Raw genomic sequence first — 20,994 nt, 5'->3', positions numbered from 1 at the left:
AATTTCATAGATTTCAGATTGAGATACACGTGCCGCTATTAACGATGTCCTACCACCCACGTCGACTGTCTTATGTCGAAGACGGAACGGTGCTGCATACCAGAGAACTTTGTTATATAAACTCTGCTATTATTCGACTCGCGACGCAATCTTCTTTATACGAGCTATGATAATTGGAATAAACTGTACTTCTTCCTTATCGTTTATACCAGATACTATGTTCTATCTAATTCATTTCTATCAATTTCTCCCGTGTACCCCACAGGTTTCCAACTGCAGCGGCCACGCTGCTGATCGGACAAACGCTAGGAGGGCCGGAGCTTCGAAGACTGTTAAGTTTGCATCCTCCAAGGAACCAAGACATCGCTCCTCCTATTCTACATCCAAGGACCAAGCGTGGCGCGTTCCTACATATTCAATTAGACAGCGTTGTACAATTATGCGTCGCATTCCCTGATGAATTTGTCGATGCGTCGAGTGATAACGCCAGAGGCAGGCTTTATTAATGGAACTTATTTCTCGAGGGCGAAACTTGGAGGCGCTGGACCGCCGGGGGCGGCATCCGCATGCCTCTCTAACGAGTCGGCTTCCGAGCTGGCGTGCGCTTGCCAAGGGAGCGTTGATTTTCAGAACTTGGCACCGGCACGTAATTGCTTTTGCGCGACCGAAACGCCGTCGTCAGATTTGGACGGGGGGAGCGCGTGGCGGGTATCGCCTGCGGCGACAGCGACGACGACGATGATGCGCTGGCACCGAAAATATTTCTAACGAGACAAATTTACGTACAACGTGTCCGTTGGTCGGTCTTTGCACGCGCCCCTGTCGGCCGGGCAGCGAGGATCGACTGAATGAAAACTGCGCGAGTATGCACAGACACTTCGGTCCCCTGCGACGCGCAAAACGAAATTCTTGTACAAACCAGCCGCTGCATGATTAATTGCCTGGCATTATTTATAGGCGTGGCGGATGCCCGCGGAATTATCCCGCGAGGTCAGGAACTCCTCCAACAAGTATCTCTGCGGCTCTGCTCGTGTGTCCAACGTGTGTCCCTCTTATCGCTTTTCATCCTCGAGCGGTGGAGCGAGACACGTGCCACGTAACTGGTACAGGGAAGTCAATTTGGATCAATCTTTTTAGACCCCTTTCCACGGCCAGCCGCGAAATAGCTGCCAGACAGAAGTGAACAGCTGGTCACGGTGACTCAGGGGCTGCGCAAACCCCGCGATACAAGAGACACTATCAGCTCGATTCGTCCCTAACGATTTAAACTAGAGAGATCCGTTGCATCGCAGCAATTCTAGGGTAATTTTGGGAGAGATGCTGCACTGGGAGAGGCGCCGCACTTTCGGTATTTCAGGGCTACCGGTAATAAAATACAACACTGTCGATTTTATTTCCTTATTACTTTTGAAGATTTTGCTATTTTTCGAGGTAAGCCTACCGCGCACTGCCTCGATAGTTATACGTCTAGTTTATTTTTGCTATTGTAGCAGTTAAAAATTCATAGTTTTCTCGTGATACAACTTTTGTAATACGTTAAAGGAACTCTGTGGAATATTTCTCGGAAGAAGAAAAGACAATTAAATTTAGAAAAGCAGAAATAATATCTGTACCTATTTACTTTTCCAATTTTATTGTTATTTATAACTGTATAAATTAAAAATGTCTTCCATTTTACTATGCTTTTATTTTTTTTTTAAGAAAAAGTTAAAATTAACAAGTTTAAATGGTAAATTAAACGTTCTTCGAAATACGGCACCAGTCCTGCATGTGCGGCGTCTCTCCCAAAATGAGGATGTTTTTGGTTCGAATTTTTCAAGGGTGACAAATATTAAAATTTTGATTCCCTTCAAAGCTAGCAGTAGCTCAAGATGTTAATCTAATAATATGTATCCTTGAAAAAGAAATTTCATTACAAAACTTAGACACGGTGACAATTTTGCGCAAGGTCAGGCAACTCTCCCGTAATTACCCTATCTTCGGTATTGACTCTATAACGAAGAATAAAGTGTCATGTAGCAAAGGTCGAAGGAGGTGGACTACTCCAGTGGTTCCTCGCGGCGGACGCCGGATTAAATGACCCTTGCCGGTTAGTTGCAATAGGTACTTACATCATCGCCACTGCGCAACTAGGATTTATGCCCGCGCGGCGTAAGAATAAATAAATAATACAAACTATACGAACAGTTGTAAAGCTCGTGTTGGACGTAACAGTCAGGGCCGTCGCCTGGTTCTCACGATCGGCCTCAAAGTCGGGGAAACGGCCTCCGACCTATTTCCACCTCGCTGTCCGGAAAACGCACGGGATCGTTGATGAATCGTTCTCAAAGAGACCGAGGACTCGTTATATTTTTACCGGTACCGCCAGGCCAGGTAGAACGCGTGTTGCAACGGTTTGCTGCAACGCGTGGGCGGCGATCTAAGAACGGCGACGTGTCCGAGGATCGCGCGTGGAGCGTTGTTCTGGGGGGTGGGAATTATAACCATTTGCGCGGAACACGGATGGATTTATGTAAGCCGTTTAGAAGCCTCTACGTTGATGGAATCGTTACCACGGAGTGGTGAAAATTTCCCCGTTTAGCGCATCGCCTGCCAAGACAAATACCACTGTGGCTTTTCGATCTTATCGTCTCATGAATGGGCACGGGCGCATTTCTACGATCTTTTCCGCTTCCATGACGATCCAGCGTAATCTCGACACCACTCTGCCCGTAACGTCTCCGTTTACACCTGACAGTAATCGGATCGTTGAGCAATATCGTGTATTACCGATGAAGCCGTCGCGAACGGGAGGATCGGTCAGCTGAGCTCCCAGCATGATGTATGATTTAGGATCGGCCTTCCGACATAGCGGAGGAACCACTTATAACATATTTCAATTTTTCGTCGGCCCGCTCTATTTTTGCGCCCACCAGTTTTCTAGCTGGTTTACCAGACGCGGAGGATGTCTTTATACCGGGACGGAAAAGCCTCGGCACTTCAGGTATCCGTCGTCCGTCGTGCGAGAAAACCGGCATCATGGTAAGAGTCGCGGAGACGTCCCATTCGACCCTCGTGGATCTCTCGCCACCCCCAAGTTCGCGACGAATACTCCGTTGATTCGACTGGATTCTCCAAGAATCTATCAACAAATTACGTGGCTCCGATCAGTGGTTTTTTTGTTTTCTTTTTTTATTGGCGATTAATTAAGTGAAAGAAACGTCCGAGCGGGTGCTCGAGGAGAGCCCGGGACACGAGGAGCTCGCGTAGCTTGCGCTGTAACGATTGTAACGAGGAGAAGGATGCCCGTGGTACAGATCGGATTATACGTTTGCAGGAGGAAGACGAACAGAAGACCGCCGTGATGAGGAAAGCGTTCCAGATGTTCGACACGACGAAGAGCGGCTTCATCGACACCCTGAAGATCTCGACGATACTGAACACCATGGGCCAGCTGTTCGACGACGCGGAGCTGAACGCTATGATCAAGGAAACCGACTCCGAAGGCACTGGGAAAGTGAACTTCGACGGTTTCTGCAAGATCGCCGGCCGATTCCTGGAAGAGGAGGACGCCGAGGCGATGCAGGAAGAGCTGAAGGAGGCCTTCCGCTTGTACGATCGCGAAGGGAACGGATACATCACCACGGCTACGTTGAAGGAGATCCTCGCCGCTCTCGACGACAAGCTCACCAGCGCGGATCTCGACGGTATAATCGCTGAGATTGATACCGATGGATCGGGCACCGTTGACTTCGACGGTGCGTACATTTAAAGCTGTTGGATAATTCAGTGTTGATTTCTTCGGGCTGTCGCCTGCACCGACTTCAAGATTTCCCCAGTGAACGCAACGTTTCACACGAGTTTTCTCTTGCTTTTAGAATTCATGGAGATGATGACGGGAGAGTAAGGGTCGAGGCAACTGACAGGGGACATCCGATGCTCGAGTTCTGTTAACATTGTCGCCAATGCTAGCTGGGTGAAAGAGATTTGTTTAATAAAAGAATGATTTGAAGTTACTGGTTTTCAATTACCGAGACCTCCCTTGGTCCTTCAGCTGCGCTCGTAAGGGAAGATCCCGGGCAGGGAGGTGCAGAGAGTTATGAAATCTCGGGGATATGTAGAGGATACACATTACGCAATCTTCTTTTCTGCCTAAATCCACTGTAAAGGTGGCGAGTCCGTGACGAGATTTTACGCGAGACAAGAATCTCCGCATCAGTTGAATGTAAATAATGGAAATAGTCGCGAGAGATGAGATTTTTGGAAATATATCGCGAAGCTTGCCTCGCGAGAGTCTAATTTCATGAAACTATAAAGAAAAATAGTTTAAAAAAATTAAAATAGTGAAATTAATGTCTCGTGAGATTAAAGTCGCATATGATATGAAACACGATATTTTTGTCTTTGGATTTGCACCTCTAGGGAGTGAAATTAACCCCTGAAAATCAAGCTAAGTTTCTTATAACTCGCGAGCTATAAGAACTGTAAGTTACCAAATAATAGTCCTAATTAAAAGAAGTAACTTTTCTCTGAACACCTTTTTTCTATCCCTTATAGTTCCCAAGTTACAGCAGAAAATCGGAAAATAGCCGGATTTTCAGGGGGTCAGTTTCACCCCTGAGAGTGAATTTGGCAGCAAAAGAGATTGCGTAATATATCCCGAATGTTTCCTAATTTTTTGAATTTCCGGGTTGGGGATCTTCCCTTGGCAGTCAATCCGAACGGGGTGAGCACTAAGCGGGCGAGATGTGCGGGGTGTATATCGAGAAGACAAGTTCTTATAATAAACACCTGCTGTTTATAGCAATTTATTCATTACAAATGAGATATATCGAAGAAATCTTTTTTTCTTTTACTTTGCATTAATATTACAACGTTGCATACGGCTTCTGACGAAGCCGCGCACGATTCGCCGTATGAAGTTTATTGGATTATTTCGTTGCTGGGCTGTCCCTCGTGGAAGACGAGGACATCCTTTACGAAGATGTTGGGGACGCTGAGGGCTCCCGGGGACAGGGGTCTGTCCAAGGGGAAGCCGAGGGGTTTGCCGTCGAGGGAGATTGCGCCGCCGATCTTCTGGGAGACTTGCTGTTTCTGGTAGTATTCGCTAACGGATGGGTCCTGGACCGTCTGTGACTGAGCGTAGATGCCCTGGAAACCACCATTGTGGAGCTGTCCACTGGCGACTTGGTCGACGAAAATGCCCTGGCTGAGGAGAGAGCCTGGGACCTGAATTCCTTGCCATTGTTGACCTGCGCCGATTCCTTGTCCTACTTGTTGCATGCTGTACGGGATGTTCAATGACTGTACACCCTGCAGACCTTGTACGGCCTCACCTTGGATGGCTTGAGGTACTTGCTGAGCGCCAGACACTCCTTGGATCACACCTTGGAGACCTTGTGAAAGTTGCTGTCCTGTTTGTTGCATACCCTGCTGCGCGCCTTGTACTCGTTGACCAAGCAGACCTAGCACATCTTGCTGTACACCTTGCGCACCTTGCTGCACACCCTGCTGTACACCTTGCTGTACACCTTGCAGACCTTGCTGTACACCTTGCAGACCTTGCTGTACGCCTTGCAGACCTTGTAGACCTTGAGGTCCCTGTTGCAGACCTTGAGCTCCCTGTTGCAGACCCTGAGCTCCCTGTTGCAGACCTTGAGCTCCCTGTTGCAGGCCTTGAGCTCCCTGCTGGAGACCCTGAGCTCCCTGTTGCACGCCTTGCGCACCCTGTTGTACACCCTGACCGCCTTGCATGCCCTGTTGTACACCTTGACCTCCTTGCATGCCTTGCTGCCCTGCCCAGAGACCTTGCAGACCTGGCTGCAGGTTAGACATCGGCTGCCATTTAGCCTGCTGTCCGCGGGACATTTGGATGGGTTGAACTTCCAGTTGTACTCGCGGGTGGATTTGCTGGATCGGTTGTCCTTGTATCACTTGCAGGGATTGTTGCCTCTGGGGTTGTACACCGACTCCTTGAATGGTGTAGCTCATGCCCTGTTCCTGGCCGACTGGGTTCTGAATTTGCGAGTGCGGGTACTGTCCGTGGTTCTTAGTGTAGACATTAGCATAGTGGTTCCTCACGGCTGCAAAGAAGAAATGACGTATACGGTGAGTAGTAGCCTTGTTCAACGAACGCCTCCGCCTCGTCGTCTTTGGTAGAGCACCTTGGATCTGCTGTTGCACTGGAACCCAGTTTTCGGGGAGGACTTCCACGTTCGGTTGGATGCCGGACACCTGGCTCTGGCCTTGCTGCTGTTGCTGCTGCTGCTGTTGCTCCAGCTGCTCGTATTGTTCGGGGTTGATGATCTGGAACTCCTGGCTCTGGAAGGCCAAGTTCTCTTCTGGGATCACTGGGCCTGATGGCACGTTAAGCGGGCCTGATCCGGAGATCACGACGAGCAACTGAAGTGGGTAACCCTGGGGTTGACCTTTGGGAAGAGCCAATCTGGCGGGGAAGCTGAAGATCTGTTGCGGCTGTAAGGATATAGCTTTGTTACGTCGCTGCGATTCCGGGAGGGGGACTTAAATTGGAGAATTCACTGACCTCGGTGATGTAGAAGGGTTCCTGGGATCGGATAGCTCTATTAACACCCTGTTGAATTTGCTGAGCGCTGGGATAGTCGTGGCTTTGAGCTGGGGCCTGCTGGGAGTTTCTGATGATGACGGACGAGCCCTGGGGCACTGTAAACGAGATGAACAGAGCGTTAGAAACAAGTCCGCGCGTCATTCACATTCAGGGGACGCGTTAGCACTTACAGGTTTGCACAAACTGGTCGAGCTCGACGAAGAGTTGCTTGTTGTGAGAGATGCTGATGGGACGGCCCTGGTAGTCGTGTTTCGGTCCAAGGAATACACGGACAACTGCATTCGGCACGCTTTGCTCGCTGTGAACGGAGATCTGGTACTGGAAGGGTTTGTGGTCCAATCTCTTCAGGTGAGCCTTGATCTGTTGTTGAACCTGCTGTTGCACTTGTTGCTGTTGTTGCTGCTGTTGCTGCTGTTGCTGCTGTTGCTGCTGCTGTTGGATCGGTTGCTGTTGCTGGTACTGGCCGAGCGGGACAGCAACCGCGTCAAGGTCGATGAAGAAGTCGGTGAAGAGGGTGACAAGCTGGCTAACGTCAACGTTCTGGATAGAAACGCCGGGGAGGATGAGGTCGTTGGACTGGTAAGCGGGCAACGATTTCTGGTATTTCTGGTAAAGGTTTATGATTTTCTTGTAGAGCTGGTAGAAGGCTGGGTCGCGAACAGCAGTTTGACCAAGCTCGAGAGCCGATGGTGTGTAGTCCCAAATGTTCTGCGGTTCGGGGGCATTGCCGAGAAGCTTGCGTGCCGCGGCCTCGAGACTTCCGTAGTATCTATTCGGAAGTAACAGATGAGTTAAGTATATTCATAGAACATAGTCGTTCGCTAACGCGCTCTTCAAAGAATGCAAACCTTGGGTTGACGCTCTGGCCACATCCTTCGATCAGGTCACCGAGAATGCTTACACCTTGGGGTTGGTACAGAGAGAGGAAGATGCCTTGGGGAGTGATGACGTGGCCGGACTCGACAGCTTCCATCAGTCTTTGCTCCAGCTTCTGAACGTGCTGGATGAGATCGTTCTTCTGTGGCTGGAGCTGAAGGTTCTCAGGGCGGGCGGGGAATTCGAGTCCATTGAGGTTGCGGAGATGTGGCTGGAATGGAGCGTTCACGCTGTTGTAGTCAATCTTCTGGATGGGGCCAAGTCCGTTCGAAAGACGGTTGAGTTCGTAGTGAGCCAGAAGTTGCTGATGGAGGTACAAGTATTTCGCTCCGTGGCCATTGATGTTCTGCTGTTCCTGTCCTATTTGTTGCAGGTATTTTCCAACGATTTGTTGCTGGTATTGTTGCTGTGTCAAGGGCTGCTGTTGCTGCTGCTGTTGCTGCTGCTGTAGCAAGTATTGAGAATATTAATTCAGCTGTACCTGTAAAGTATTATAAACAAACATCCTGTTATTCCTCGTTTACTTACTGCGCTTTCAATGTCTTTGACAAGGTTCAGGTATCCATAGTAGTTAGCGAGGCCAACGTCTTGCGTGAAGTAAGAAAGCTGCTGTTCGTCTTGAGCTAAGAGCGAAGAGTAGTTGACAGGGATCAGGACGTGCTGGATGCCCTGCTGGACTGCTTGGATACTAGCCTGTTGAGCTTCCTGGATGATTCTCGAGTCCAAGTGTAATTGAGGCAAGATTTCGTAGGATGGTGGGAGGATGATACCCTGGGTGTCTTGACGAGTCAGGATAGCACTGATCAAAGCCTATTGATTTAAATAGAAGAAAAGTTTAGTAGCTTTTGTGTTAGAGCTTCGAAGGTACCAGCAAAGCAGGTGCACGTATATAAGTGTATTGCCTATGGAGAAGTTGCTTGCGACGCAGAATACAGAGTAGTATATATCGATCTAGTACCTTGATGTATTGTCCTTCGTTGACATTAACACGAGCCCATGCAGCGGTCTTCAAGAACGTCTGGTAGTCCTGCGCGCCCGCCAAGATCCTGTACAGAAGGGACACTTCTTTGCGCAGCTGGGTGACAGTGCTGCTGAAGACTGTACCCTTCGGCTGAACCAAACCGGCTTTCACAGCACCAGCATAGTATTTAACAATGATGGGGTTGTTGTAGAGGTGAGAGTTGCTTTCAATGTCGTAGGAGGCACCAAGGGTCTGAAGTTGCTGGTTCGGAATACCCGCTGTGATCTTCTGCAGGAGTTGCATGACATCTTGCTGCTTGTTCAGCAATTGCTGGTCAGCTGGAACGAGCAAAGAATTTTCTTTACACGCTAAGAAGCGACAGCGGAGAGACGAAATTTAAGTTGGATCGACTACCTCTGACTACATTAAGCTATTACCAGAAATACACAGAGTAAACTACAGGCAATTCATTTATGAAGACTCGAGGCATAAATTGCTATAAATTACTTCCTTTCGTGCGTATAAAACCGTCGTTCTTTGAACTCCGAGAGACAAGTAAAGTGAAGGATGGCGAATTACTTTCATTGTATCTTTGTGGAAAGCTCAAAGCTGCTTTAAAGTTCGAATGTTAGAAATTACAAGTATACACTTACCAGCTTGTCTGCCACCGCTGCAAGCTCCTAGAGCCACCAGGGCCAACAGGACAAATAAGCACCTCATTGTGATTCAATGGTATGATGCGATGCAGACTGCCTGTTAGTCCAGTCTTTTATACCCGAATCCTATCGAAGAAGGCGGGCTATCGGCGACCTGCCGACCCACCTCCCTCAAGATTTCGCAGTCTTCGCGCGATATCCCTTCCTATTTCGAATGTATTCGACGTATCCGATCGAAGGTTAACCAATGACATGTACCATCATCAACCAGATAGTGCATCAGGATGTTGCATTAGGAATTCGGTGGTACGTGCCTGATTACATTATTTCAAACACTACAGCTAACTGTTACTCCCCGTATCATTAGTCTATTGCCATTTCCTTTCAATTTATCAGGAGTTTCAGTTCTTATTTCTCATAAAACCTGAAGCAATTTCGTGGCGAAGAAAAGGTTCAGATTATTAGTGTCGATCAGCTGTAATAGCTACCTTAGAAAGCTTAAGGGGAGGTTCCGGTCTAGAGTCCAAAAAAGTAGGTGATCTTTAGGAATTAATTAAAAGAAAACTACCGCATATAATTTAATGGGGGTTTTTGCATTGTATTAAGGATGTCTTAAGTTATAGAAATACATTTTTTCTTATAATTAAATCGTTAAAGTCGAGGCGTCGAAAAATTCATCCAAATCGGTGGGAACTGTGTCTCCAAAAGTTATTATCCGATTCGACTGAACCTTTTTCCATTTTGGAGAATATACTTCTGGCTAGGGGGTGAACCAGAAAAATTACAAAAATGACACTTTTTTAGAAAATGATGACACCTGAAGTTTGAAATCACCCTTTCCCTATATTTCCCGTCATTTCGACGCTTTTAAAAATTATAAATTTTCAATCTTTGTATTTTTCTTTTGGTTTCCCCGCTAGCCAGAAGTGTATTCTCCAAAATAAAAGACGGTTCAGTCGAATCGGATAATAACTTTTGGAGATACAGGTCCTGCCGATTTTGAGAACACTGTTTCGAGAGAAACGCGTTTAAAGTTTTACGCGAGTACCGAGTGGCCGGTTGTTACCCATGCATTAGTCGCTACTCAAACGCCTATAACTTCGGGAATTTTACGAATTCCAACAACCCCTTTGAAACGCGCATTCCTAATAGGTTGAACATTCGAAAAATGAAATGAAACAAAAATCGATTTTTAGACCGGAACCTCCCCTTAAGTCATCTAAGTTCTATTACAGAGAACTTAGAGGTGTAATCTAAATTAGCGTTTAATCATTTCTACATTGGACTATGTACCAAGATAATACATTTCATTGAGGGGGTAGTGCTCTATTGGATACGTAAAATCGTTAGTTTCTTTGACGCTAAATTACTTTGATACCAAATAATCGTTACAGTCTTTACTTTCCACAATCTATTGTGGGCACGTTTGCGAGTAATTGCAACAAAAAAAATCGTCGGAATGTATAAAATTGTCGAAGTTATTAATCGTTGAAGATAGCCCTGCACGGCGCGCCGCTGCAGGTGGTGTACATCGATTCAGGTGAGCTAATCATCTGAAAGCAAAATGCTTTGGGGTGAGTACTTTATACACCAAACCTGCAGAGTGGAACTTTGCCGATGAATTTGAAGAAAAATTGTGGGAGTTACGCGCGAACCAATTTTTCCCCACACTTTTAAGGAAGAAAATCGTCTTCAATTAGTTATAAAATGTTTTACAAACATCCAATGCTGACGCGGGAGTTCCACTCTGTAGGGGAAGGAATTCTGCACGTCCAGTAAAAATTTCGAGAGAAACTATTTGGTTTTTTGGTTTCAGGGCATTACAAGTGACACTAGACCTGCACGCAGTTGAACAACTTCCACCCCGGAGCCGCTCGGAAACACTTGCTCCATTTGAAATTACCGCGTTAATTTTTTTTATAAAAAATTATTTCTTCGCTTCTTGAAATACATACTCGTGTAGCCTGAAAGTTCTGTAATGATTGCACGTATAGTTTCCTTACAAAAAATTCGCAAACAGAGCCTTGATTTCCGCCGATTACACCAGGTTCCTCCCTTAATGATTGAAGTGCGTAATAAGTAAGGGTTGAAGGGTATATGTAAATAATAGGCAGCGTTAGTTTAGCACAATGGTTTTATTAGAAAGTGTGCAACTTCGTTTAACAATATTTCGCAATCCGCTTTGAAGATTTTCAATACTGTTGCCGAGAAATAAAATGTTGTAGGTCATCAATGTCTTCGAGCGCGGGATAATGCGGCATGATAATGAGTTTTGAACCCTCAGGTGACTATATGCATAAAGGTTATCAGTTTGTTTATTTCCTAAGTGGTCTGTCTGTATTTTTATATTCCTGGGGGGTTAGGAAGAAAGCGCAATCCGGAATATACCAATCTGTAAACTGTCCAATGAAACAAACAAGCCGGGAGATAATAAAGATTCACTTCCATCTCTTCTTGTTGCAAAACAGAACGTTATTCTCTTATTATCGCTAATTGCACAAAGCTGTGCTAATTAGCAACAATAGTCGCGCGTATATCATAACTCTATTATCTACTCTAACTTTGCACCACTTCACAGACGCCGGAAGAATTGAATTTTCCCTATTTGACGCGAACGGGTGGTCGCACGCGTCAGCTTCGGTGCGTTTGTTAAAATTATTTAATTACACCGCGAATTAACGACCCATTAATTGTTTCATTAATGCCCGCTTCCTTAGTTAATCAGGCATACTAATAGTACAAGTAATTACACATGCCAATACGGAAAAACAAATAGAACAGTAAGAATGTTCTTTCGCCCGAGATAATGGACGCAATCAGTCGTACTTATGTTTTGTACTTGTTTTACCGTCTACCCGTGCTGCTTATTTTATTATGTTAGAACGATAAAACCGAGCGAAGAAGAGATAGTATTGGAATATGCTTTCGGCAGATTTAAAAATTTGAAAAAAAAAAAATTAAAATCGACTTCAAAAAAATTAAATTGCACTGAAAAGTAAAAAATAATTTATTCCCTTATTTAATCTACGACCCTCGTATATTTTAAGGCGGCGCCAGATTTACGCAGTGCAAACGATGAAGCGGCGACTTAAAAAATATAAGAGTCGTAGATTATATAAGGGAAAAAATTATTTTTTACTTTTTAGTACAATTTTATTTTTTTCAAGTCGATTTTATTTTTTTTTATTTTTAACGTAAATAATAATAATTAGGTGACAATAGTCTTTATTATTAACCAGAACTGGCAAATATTGGGCCGATATTGATGATCAGTGTAGGATGGAACCACCGGGGCATCGCCCTCTTTCGAATAAAAAAAAGATTATCAAAATCGGTCAATATATAAAAAAAAATTGATACGGTTCAAATCTATAACCTCCTCCTTTTTGAAGTCGGTTAAAAATGAAACACTTGAAAATGTTTCGTCTTTCCAACTCTATATACACGTTCAAACTTCAGTAATGGTTACAGAATTGACTATTCCTTAAAATACACGCTCTAATAACATCGATTAAGATCAAATATCGCATTGCAATACAAGCAGAAGCCAATCTGCAGAGATTCGAAGATAAATCGGTGCTGGTCGTTGAGAAAAATGTCCAAAGGTCAATCCCAAACGCCGAAATATTTGAGCGCTATCGATTTCTACGAGGCTTCAGGCTTCATACACATCCATCACAGCATGCGATTTAAATGCGGGCCAATGCGGGCGCTACGGATTCATAATATTTATTCCACGAATAGACTGGAATAGGCCGATTTTCCATTCCCCATTAACATTCGAATTGCTCGTTTTACCAAACTGTTAATTCGTAAGTTAACAGTGCCGGCGGTTCTGTGCGTGGACCCGAGTATTCTGTTCGTTTCATCGTCCCTTATGCCCACACGTACTCCCTTCTGCGCGTATGTACGTTTTACATGTGTACACTGTCATTCGAGGTACTGAACGTAACCTTGAAAAGCCCACCCTCGAAGCGCAAGTTCAATCGCAGCGGGTGAAGCAACGCGTTTCTCCGCGTACACGGCCGAGAGGGCCGTATCGTGGCTACCGATCGTAGATTCTAATCATCTGATAAGATGTCGGCGTGAGGAATCGAGAAATTGCCGAGAAGTGACGTTTTGGATGCTGTTGCGGTGGTAAGGTGCGAGCTTATAGGTTAGGGTGAGAGCACGGAAGTTCCCGTTAGGAAGGATCGAAAATGCCCTCGAGGAATTAGGCGGTGAACGCCGCTGTTACGCTTGGTAAGGGTTTTCGTCGAGTCACTATGGTGCAACGTCCAGTCGCGCCCAGGCGCAGCGTTAGAATTCTGTTGATCGGCGACCGCGGAGTCGGCAAGACTTCTCTGATACTGTCGCTAGTCAGCGAGGAGTACGCGGAAGATGTTCCCTTTAAAGCCGAAGAGATCACTATACCCGCGGACGTTACGCCCGAGCAGGTGCCCACGCACATCGTTGATTATTCAGGTGCGTGCGAACGAAGCATTCAGTCGCTGTTCCTCTAAGCACGACTCACCGCCGTGACCTTTTGTAACAACCTTTGCCTTGCAGCTGCTGAACAAACGGAGGATCAGTTGGCCGATGAGATTCAAAAAGCGCACGTAATTTGCGTTGTATATTCTGTGGTGGATGAGGATACGTTGGACAGAGCAGCTACTTATTGGCTACCGCTGATCAGGAGATGCGCGTCTAATAATCGCTGTCCAGTGGTACTTGTGGGGAACAAGATCGACCTTGTAGACTATTCTACTATCGAGGTTTCTGGATTATATTCTGGATGATGTTTAAGAATGTTTTATTTAAATTACGTAATGGAGCATAATGTTGTTTTTGGTTGTAGGCTGTGTACCCTATAATGAAGGAATTCACTGAAATCGAAAGTTGTATCGAGGTAATGATAAGCTGCGATCGCGCCGCTACATATTGAAACCATTACCATTGATCCGAGACTGATTTCGACCTACTCTGTTTCAGTGTTCTGCCAAAACATTGCAAAATGTTTCCGAAACATTTTACTATGCACAAAAAGCTGTTTTACATCCCACTACACCGTTATACAATTATGATGCTCAAGAGGTAAAATTCAATTCAAAGCGCGTATGATTTGTTAGAATCTGGACTTACTAATGTGATCCAATGTTTAGCTTACAGAGGAATGTAAAATTGCGCTACAGAGAATTTTTAAAGTAAGTCGAGATACCGGAGCTCGAACGTTTCGTTTGCCAGGCGTGTATAATACAAGTTTCTTCGTATTTTAGATATGCGATTTGGATAATGACGGTTTGCTAAACGATATGGAGCTAAATGCATTTCAGCAATGGTGCTTCAACACTCCGTTGCAGCCGCAGGTGTTGGAGGATGTCAAGGCTGTATTGTCGAAAAATATTCAAGACGGGGTTTGCAATGGATGTGTTACCATGAAAGGTATACTGCACGTTACAATTTGCAAAAATCAATATACGAAAACGTCTTTTGTTATTTGTAGGCTTTATGTATCTTCAGTGTCTATTCATACAACGGGGAAGAAATGAAACTACTTGGGCCGTGTTGAGAAAATTTGGCTACGACAATGAGTTACAAATGTCCAAAGAATACATACTTCCACAGTTAGTATGCAATTAACGCGCAGCATTTACGACGCTTGTTTCATTCGTATTTAATGAGTTTTCCCTGCGTTGAATAGATTGAAGGTGCCTACTGGTTGCACAACTGAATTATCTCATAAGGGACAAGAATTTTTAACACTGTTATTTATGCAACATGACCGAGATCGGGATGGTGCTCTTTCGCCCTCAGAATTGGAATCGTTGTTCTCGAGGTGCTTGTCTCCACCCTGGAGCGATGAATATAAGTACACTGTACCAACTAATGAGAAGGTTTGGTTCTTCTCATTTAATTATCAAAACTGTTAATTCATTATGCCCTCTGATTCGTCTATATCAGGGTTGACAAGCTGGTGGCTCGCGAGCCACCGGAGGCACCTCCGCCTTTGCTGCCACGCTGAACGGCCCCTCTCCATTCCGATCAGACTCTGACGATCGCAGTCGATTCCTCCTTCTTTCCTTCTCTTTTTGACTGCGATCGTCAGAGTCTGGGAGGTATGGAGGAGGCCGTTCAGCGTGGCAGCAAGGCGGAGGTGCCCCCGGTGGCTCGCGAGCCACCAGTTAGTCAACCCTGGTCTGTATTGTTACTTTTTCAACAGGGTTGGATCACATTTCAAGGGTACATGTGTCAATGGGCGCTATTAACTCTCAATAATGTACGAAAAACGTTAGAGTACATGGCATATCTAGGTTACAACATGTATAATAACGAATGCCAAACAAACGCAATCCTAGTCACGCGCGAGAAAAAATTGGACTTGGCAAAAAAGCAATCAAACAGGAATGTTTATAGTTGTCACGTAATTGGCCCAAAGAGTAGCGGGAAAACAACGCTATGTAGAACGTTCGTTGATCCGAAACTCGAGGTATATGCATGTGTACGTGCATAAATACATATTGCAATGTAAATCTGACAATATTTTGGTAACACCCGCTACAATTGCAGAAATTAACCGACGAAGTGGTCCCAGCGAATTCACACGTAACTGTGAACACGGTGCATGTGTACGGTCAAGAGAAGACAATAATCCTGCGGGACATAAACATACATAATGTTCAGGATGCTCTAACTCCAGCGCAGATTCAGTGTGACGCGGCAGCTCTTGTATATGATGCCAGTAATCCTAAGTCGTTTGAATATATCGCACGAATTTACATTGTAAGCATCCCCTTGGTCACTTCAAACAAATGCATACGAAACATCCGCTATGGCTTTACAATGGAATCGATATCCCCCCGTTTCTTTTTCCAGAAATACTTTGCGGATAGTAAGATTCCTGTTCTTATAGTAGCAAATAAGAGCGATCTGTCGGAAGTGAAGCAAGAATATTTGCTACAGCCAGTAAGTTTTTGCAATAAGTACAAACTGATGCCACCACAACCTTACAGCATTTCTCGTACCGTGCGGCGCGAAATCTTCGTGAAACTAGCGACAATGGCAGCTTTCCCGTAAGTTCCATTCACCCGACTATTTATTATCGTTAAGTATACATTTCGTACGAGTATGGCAGTGCTCGAAAGATTTTTCGTAATCCTTACGGAGCAGTTATGTTTATTTGAAACCATTGCGAAAGATATCGTATATAGATCCAGGGTTGCATTGCATTTGTCTAATGCTGTCGGATATGTTTATTTGATATTTTTTCGTAGCCTTTAAGAAACACAGTATATTCGTCGAATTGAATGACTCTTAGACACTAATAATGAGATTTCATGTTTAGCCGCTTTCAAGGAGCATGGGTATTATTTTACAAAGACAGGTTGGTCTGAATTTTTGCAACACCGTAAACATTGTAAGCTTGAGCAAATCGTGAATCACATTTCCTCTTGCCACCTCGTTGCTCGTCTACAGAGCAAACTGTACAATCTGTCGAATGTGTTAGGCGATTTGCTCAGATGAAAAGATTGCCGCATGATCGAGGCTACTCGTAACAAAGTCTTACGTCTTTTCAGTCGTTTCAGGCGTATGGTCCACGTGTTGCTTGACAAACCCTCTCCCACGCAATGGTGGAATTCTTTTACAAGGTTTTTGTCTATATTACAAGTTTCTTTTCATTTCACGGTGTGCTCACGACTTACAATATAAAATAATACTGGTATTTTGCATGAGCATGACATATGTTTGATCCTATGATACTTGCCTTGGTATTTCTGTAATACATGTATTTCGAAGCTATAATCGATTCCTTCTCTCACAACTGTGTGTGTGCGTGTGTGTGCATTAAAGTGTGTCGAGATCGAGATTGTAATATTAATCTATTCTCGTGGTAGGATAGTATTATCGAGTTTATTGTTCGATTAACCGCGAAGCAAACGTGTGTATTTACACGCGCTTGTGGGATTGAGAAGTTAAGTAAATGTTTACGTGTGCGCTATGAAATATAACTATTAACATTTCAGACATATAAATCAATTTGGACTGATGCAAGGGGATTCTATCGTCTGGTGGAAGGCTGGTCTGGGAATTGCTGTAGCCACGGTCGCCGGCTTCGTGGTGATGCGCGTCTTGAACACAGAGAAAAGATAGTCTACCATACTCCTTTTCTTGCACACTTAACTGCCTCCTTTGGTCGAGTATAAAGTCGTATTTGAGAAACGCGTTAAGTTAATAAACTATGTTCTTAAATCATTAATTTCTCACATGTCTTTGACTGCTCTTGTAGCCGGGGTAAGATTAACATTCTCGCTTACCTTTCTCATTCTACCGTATTATTTCATTCGACGCATCGGCTAATTCTCACAATGTTTGTATTTGTTCTGACATTTCATCCACGTATTGTGAAAGGCTTTGCACGTGTCCAAGTTCTCGGTTGTCGACGCGCATTCGAAGAACTCCCGTATTTCAGGAACGCAAAGCTCTTGCATCTCGGCAGAGTCACGGGATTCTGCGTTCGCCGATGACGCGCGCCCTACGAGTTTGCTACCGATCACTTGCCCCTTGAACGTCGAAAGATCAGATTGACATTCGTTGATGGAACACAAACCGTTAATATTGTACACTCACCAGAACAGAACCAACGGCAACTCCTGCCGCGGTACCAGCAGCGCTTTTGAACGTTGAAGCCTGGCCGTTGCTGTTTGGCGCGCTTTTCGCCTTGAACCTAAATAGATATATACTATTTAAATTGTGCAAGAAACTGTGGTAAAAAAGAATCTTTTACAACTACAGTGATCGGTTTCACTTCGAGCGCAACGTAAACGTTGCTATTTGTATATTCAAGGCCCTTGGTATGTACTAGCTCTAGGGTTATCAATGGAATGCGATGAATCACTGGGTTTAGTAATTGTACCAGCAACAATTGCTCCCTGGCATAAACACAAATTTCAATTCGAACGTCGCTATTGCATCATATAATTTATACCGAATAAAAGAACGCCATTTACCAGAATATCTACGAATATCTTATGTTGGGTGATTGGATGATTACAGTGTCGTTTAGTCCGTGACAATTTCACGATTTAAGGGTTGAACAAATACGAATGACATGGGTGTACATAGAAATTAGTTTATTCATAAATTGTCTAAACATAAAGGCGTTTCTAATGTCACTTCGAATTAGGAACAGATCGCAACATTGTGTAATACATAATAGACAATAGTAGACACGACTTTTCTTTTTGGACATAAGCATGTAGAACCTAAAAAATTCTCGTGTGAATTATTAAATTAATTCATGTAACGTTGATTTCCTAAATTTCTTCTATTTTGGCGCCTGCTACTATCCACTTGTCCAAGAATAGTTTCTTAAATGATATCTGAAACAAAGGCAGATCAGCTTCGTGTACCTCTCCGCCACTTACAGCCTAAAGGAACAGTTTAAAGCGTTCGCTTACTGTGGGAAGCTTTGCATTGGCGAATGGCTTCGTTGAACCCTTCGCACAAACTGAGGTCAGACTGGTTCTGAGCGCATTCCAGGAACTGCTTGATTTCCCATGCACAAGCGCCAGTAGCAGGTGCAGAACCCGGTGCAGAAGCACTTTGGGCCACAGGAGCTGCAGCGGGCGCGGCAGCAGCTTCGCTGGAGCCGCCGCTGAATAGACCGGTCATAGCATGTCCAATGGTGTGTCCGACAGCAGATCCAATGGCTACACCGCCAGCGGTAGCAGCCATTTGTCCCATGAGGGATGGCTGCTGTGGTTGAGCAACCATTGGTGTCGATGCAGGAACATGTGCTGGAGGATGAGCTGCGACTGGAGCCGGAGCTGGGGCTGGGGCAGCTCGCCTAACCCTGAAACGGAGCGTAAATTATTTACGTACTGTTCTCGAACATGCTTATGGCAAAAACCCAAGGTATACGTGTAATTCGATTAACATGAACGTCACGTTGCGCATCGAGCAGCGCGCTGATGGAGTTCGCAATAATTAAGAAATCAGAGGTACTGTCGCGGTAGAGAAATGAAGGGATACGTACGTCCTTGGTGGAGGAGCAGATGCACGTCCTCGTCGTGGCATGTTTAATGATATTGCACGCTAAACTTGGTGTAATTGAAACAAACGTCCTTCTTCTCGTAAGTATCTTCTAAGACTGCGACTAAACTTTTGATCTCTCAGCTAACTCAGCTTGGTTACGCAACCTAACGTTCGCTAACGTTTACGCCGACTCAGAGCGAATCACGTGAACTTTCCAGAAATAAAACGGGAAATTAACTAGCTCTCGAACGTGGCGCACTTCAGATCGTTAGAGAATCAATAGAAATTCGATAGAATTCCGGTTAAGTAACGTAGGAAATTGGATGGACGTTGTAAAATTTCGTTCAGCGGCTTATTCTGTCGCTAAACGTTGAATTGTCGTTGAAACTTTCTGATATTATTCATCATCAGTGAACTTCACACTGTGCAATGTGCAGGTGATGTTGGCTGGCATGATAAATATATACAATATTTAAGTGGACTATAATTACCGATGAACGTGCACGTAAAAAAATTAAATTATTGGTATATAACTTATAAATTCCTTATTACCATACAGCACAGTGTACTACTGCATCGAAAATCTATTTATTTAAAGATAGAAAATTCGTACTCATCATTGCTGAACTATATATTACGAATGTCTGAAAGATCGTTGCACGATTTCGCGTAAGATATTTTGTTTATAGACCTTTCCTCAGAATAAGTGTATATTTAATCAGTTCCTAATACAGTATTTTTAGTGCGAACGATAACCATAAGTATGTACACAAAATGTTTGCCATAAACAAAACGCGTATCTGCGTTTGTTCGTGCGCAGGACCGCAAGCTATTTATTTTTGAAGCACGGCGAAAAGTGAAGATCATACGATTTGGGTTACCGATGACTTTTTCCAATTGTAGATTTACCGTTTTTGTTGCGACGCTGGGGTTGAAGACGTTGATCGAAACGGCGACGAAACATAGCTCCGTCTTCCCCTTCGTTGATTGTTTCTCTTTTCCCCGGGCATTGCGATGGTATTTTTACGAACTTGTTAAATTTTGTAGACGCTCATGTTAATAAGAAAGTAAGACCGGAAGTTTACTTTTACATATTAATACATAGTTGTTTCCGTAGCGTATACACATCTCCCTGAAGTATCTACCAAGTATCTACAGAAAGAAGTGCGACGTAAATTGCAATTCGCTGAAAACAGCTTTTGTTTGCATCGCAAAAAAATCAATATAGTTTCCATTCCTCTACGCGTTTGAAATGATCGGCCGAGTAATTATGGTTCGCAAGAATGACGACAGAGGGCGCCACAGTGTTATTCTACTAACTGGTTTTTTCAATAAGTGACATAAAAAAGAATTCGACAGAACGATTTATATTCCCCCGACACTACCGTATCACACGCTTATTCTTTTTATCGGCAGAGAGATTCTGCGATTATCATTCCACTCATATCGACGTAATTAAATCAGCCGCGTCGGCAAACGGTGATTTATATTCCCCGTGAATTGCCCGGTAATCCAGCAACGACTACAAATGTTGTTTAATGAGCAGCCGCCGAACAACGAGACCCAGTGGACGATTAAATTCACGCGCCGTGTTCGAAATACGAATATCAAGTCTGCAGTGACCTCTATCGCTGGTCTTCCTAATTTGTGAGGTGACTTAACAATTTCGTACCTCCCACGGGTTTCTTCCGATGGTGTTTCTAAAATCAACACCCACAGGCCATCGTGCACATCGATCAAATCCATTCTAACCATAAGAGCATCCCATCTATTTTTAGCCTACCATCCAGAAACGGGCGAACGTTGCTATCTAAGCAGTCGCGATCGAGTCGCCGATCCTCGAAGCGGAAGGAATCGATTCGATCGACAGCGATCTGTATCCCAGAGATTACAATTGTCGCGTGACCGAAACAAAAGCCATTCAC

At 44.5% G+C, this 20,994-nt stretch overlaps 5 protein-coding genes across 17 annotated transcripts; 2 read left to right on the top strand and 3 right to left on the bottom strand.

Annotated features, from left to right (window-relative positions):
• Positions 1–2,832: 2,832 nt before the first annotated feature.
• On the top strand, positions 2,833–3,991 carry Tpnc25d (Troponin C at 25D). The gene is made up of 3 exons (XM_076815618.1): positions 2,833–3,021; positions 3,317–3,737; positions 3,858–3,991. The coding sequence occupies exons 1-3, from the start codon at positions 3,019–3,021 to the stop codon at positions 3,884–3,886; spliced, it is 453 nt and encodes a 150-aa protein (XP_076671733.1). The 5' UTR covers positions 2,833–3,018; the 3' UTR covers positions 3,887–3,991.
• A 763-nt stretch (positions 3,992–4,754) lies between these two features.
• Hex110 (hexamerin 110) lies at positions 4,755–9,248 on the bottom strand. 4 transcript variants are annotated; one of them, XM_076814284.1, is made up of 8 exons: positions 9,056–9,248; positions 8,400–8,740; positions 7,970–8,251; positions 7,414–7,886; positions 6,736–7,334; positions 6,524–6,660; positions 6,144–6,453; positions 4,755–6,062 (listed from the first exon to the last, which is right to left on the bottom strand). In XM_076814284.1, the coding sequence occupies exons 1-8, from the start codon at positions 9,120–9,122 to the stop codon at positions 4,903–4,905; spliced, it is 3,369 nt and encodes a 1,122-aa protein (XP_076670399.1). In that variant the 5' UTR covers positions 9,123–9,248; the 3' UTR covers positions 4,755–4,902. The 4 variants fall into 4 exon arrangements, with proteins under 4 accessions (XP_076670399.1, XP_076670400.1, XP_076670401.1 ...); XM_076814285.1 differs by having other exon boundaries at positions 7,414–7,883; XM_076814286.1 differs by having other exon boundaries at positions 7,414–7,880.
• Positions 9,249–11,219: 1,971 nt separating this feature from the next.
• On the bottom strand, positions 11,220–20,960 carry LOC143370211 (uncharacterized). Of its 4 annotated transcripts, none has more exons than XM_076815001.1 (4): positions 19,979–20,942; positions 17,663–17,759; positions 17,350–17,595; positions 11,220–11,450 (listed from the first exon to the last, which is right to left on the bottom strand). In XM_076815001.1, the coding sequence occupies exons 1-3, from the start codon at positions 20,077–20,079 to the stop codon at positions 17,389–17,391; spliced, it is 405 nt and encodes a 134-aa protein (XP_076671116.1). In that variant the 5' UTR covers positions 20,080–20,942; the 3' UTR covers positions 11,220–11,450; positions 17,350–17,388. The 4 variants fall into 4 exon arrangements, 2 of the variants coding, with proteins under 2 accessions (XP_076671116.1, XP_076671115.1); XM_076815000.1 differs by lacking the exon at positions 11,220–11,450 and adding an exon at positions 16,927–17,222; XR_013085573.1 differs by lacking the exon at positions 11,220–11,450 and having other exon boundaries at positions 16,927–17,759; positions 19,979–20,210; positions 20,822–20,960.
• Positions 12,796–18,317, top strand: Miro (mitochondrial Rho GTPase). Of its 7 annotated transcripts, none has more exons than XM_076814987.1 (14): positions 12,796–13,522; positions 13,607–13,812; positions 13,896–13,946; positions 14,030–14,131; positions 14,200–14,241; positions 14,314–14,479; positions 14,541–14,661; positions 14,739–14,931; positions 15,258–15,536; positions 15,605–15,817; positions 15,911–16,107; positions 16,380–16,418; positions 16,612–16,683; positions 17,059–18,317. In XM_076814987.1, exons 1-14 carry the CDS (start codon positions 13,324–13,326, stop codon positions 17,183–17,185), a joined length of 2,007 nt encoding a protein of 668 aa, XP_076671102.1. In that variant the 5' UTR covers positions 12,796–13,323; the 3' UTR covers positions 17,186–18,317. The 7 variants fall into 7 exon arrangements, with proteins under 7 accessions (XP_076671102.1, XP_076671104.1, XP_076671105.1 ...); XM_076814988.1 differs by having other exon boundaries at positions 12,806–13,522; positions 15,258–15,524; XM_076814989.1 differs by lacking the exon at positions 16,380–16,418.
• Positions 18,151–19,241, bottom strand: Chchd2 (Coiled-coil-helix-coiled-coil-helix domain containing 2). Its single transcript, XM_076814999.1, has 3 exons — positions 19,071–19,241; positions 18,493–18,887; positions 18,151–18,414 (listed from the first exon to the last, which is right to left on the bottom strand). Exons 1-3 carry the CDS (start codon positions 19,109–19,111, stop codon positions 18,404–18,406), a joined length of 447 nt encoding a protein of 148 aa, XP_076671114.1. The 5' UTR covers positions 19,112–19,241; the 3' UTR covers positions 18,151–18,403.
• Positions 20,961–20,994: the final 34 nt, after the last annotated feature.

This window comes from Andrena cerasifolii, chromosome 6, assembly GCF_050908995.1.
Source record: "Andrena cerasifolii isolate SP2316 chromosome 6, iyAndCera1_principal, whole genome shotgun sequence".
Taxonomy (NCBI): Eukaryota; Metazoa; Arthropoda; class Insecta; order Hymenoptera; family Andrenidae; genus Andrena; species Andrena cerasifolii.
Note: the sequence above shows the minus strand (reverse complement) of the source record. Positions and strands in the feature narration are given on the sequence as shown.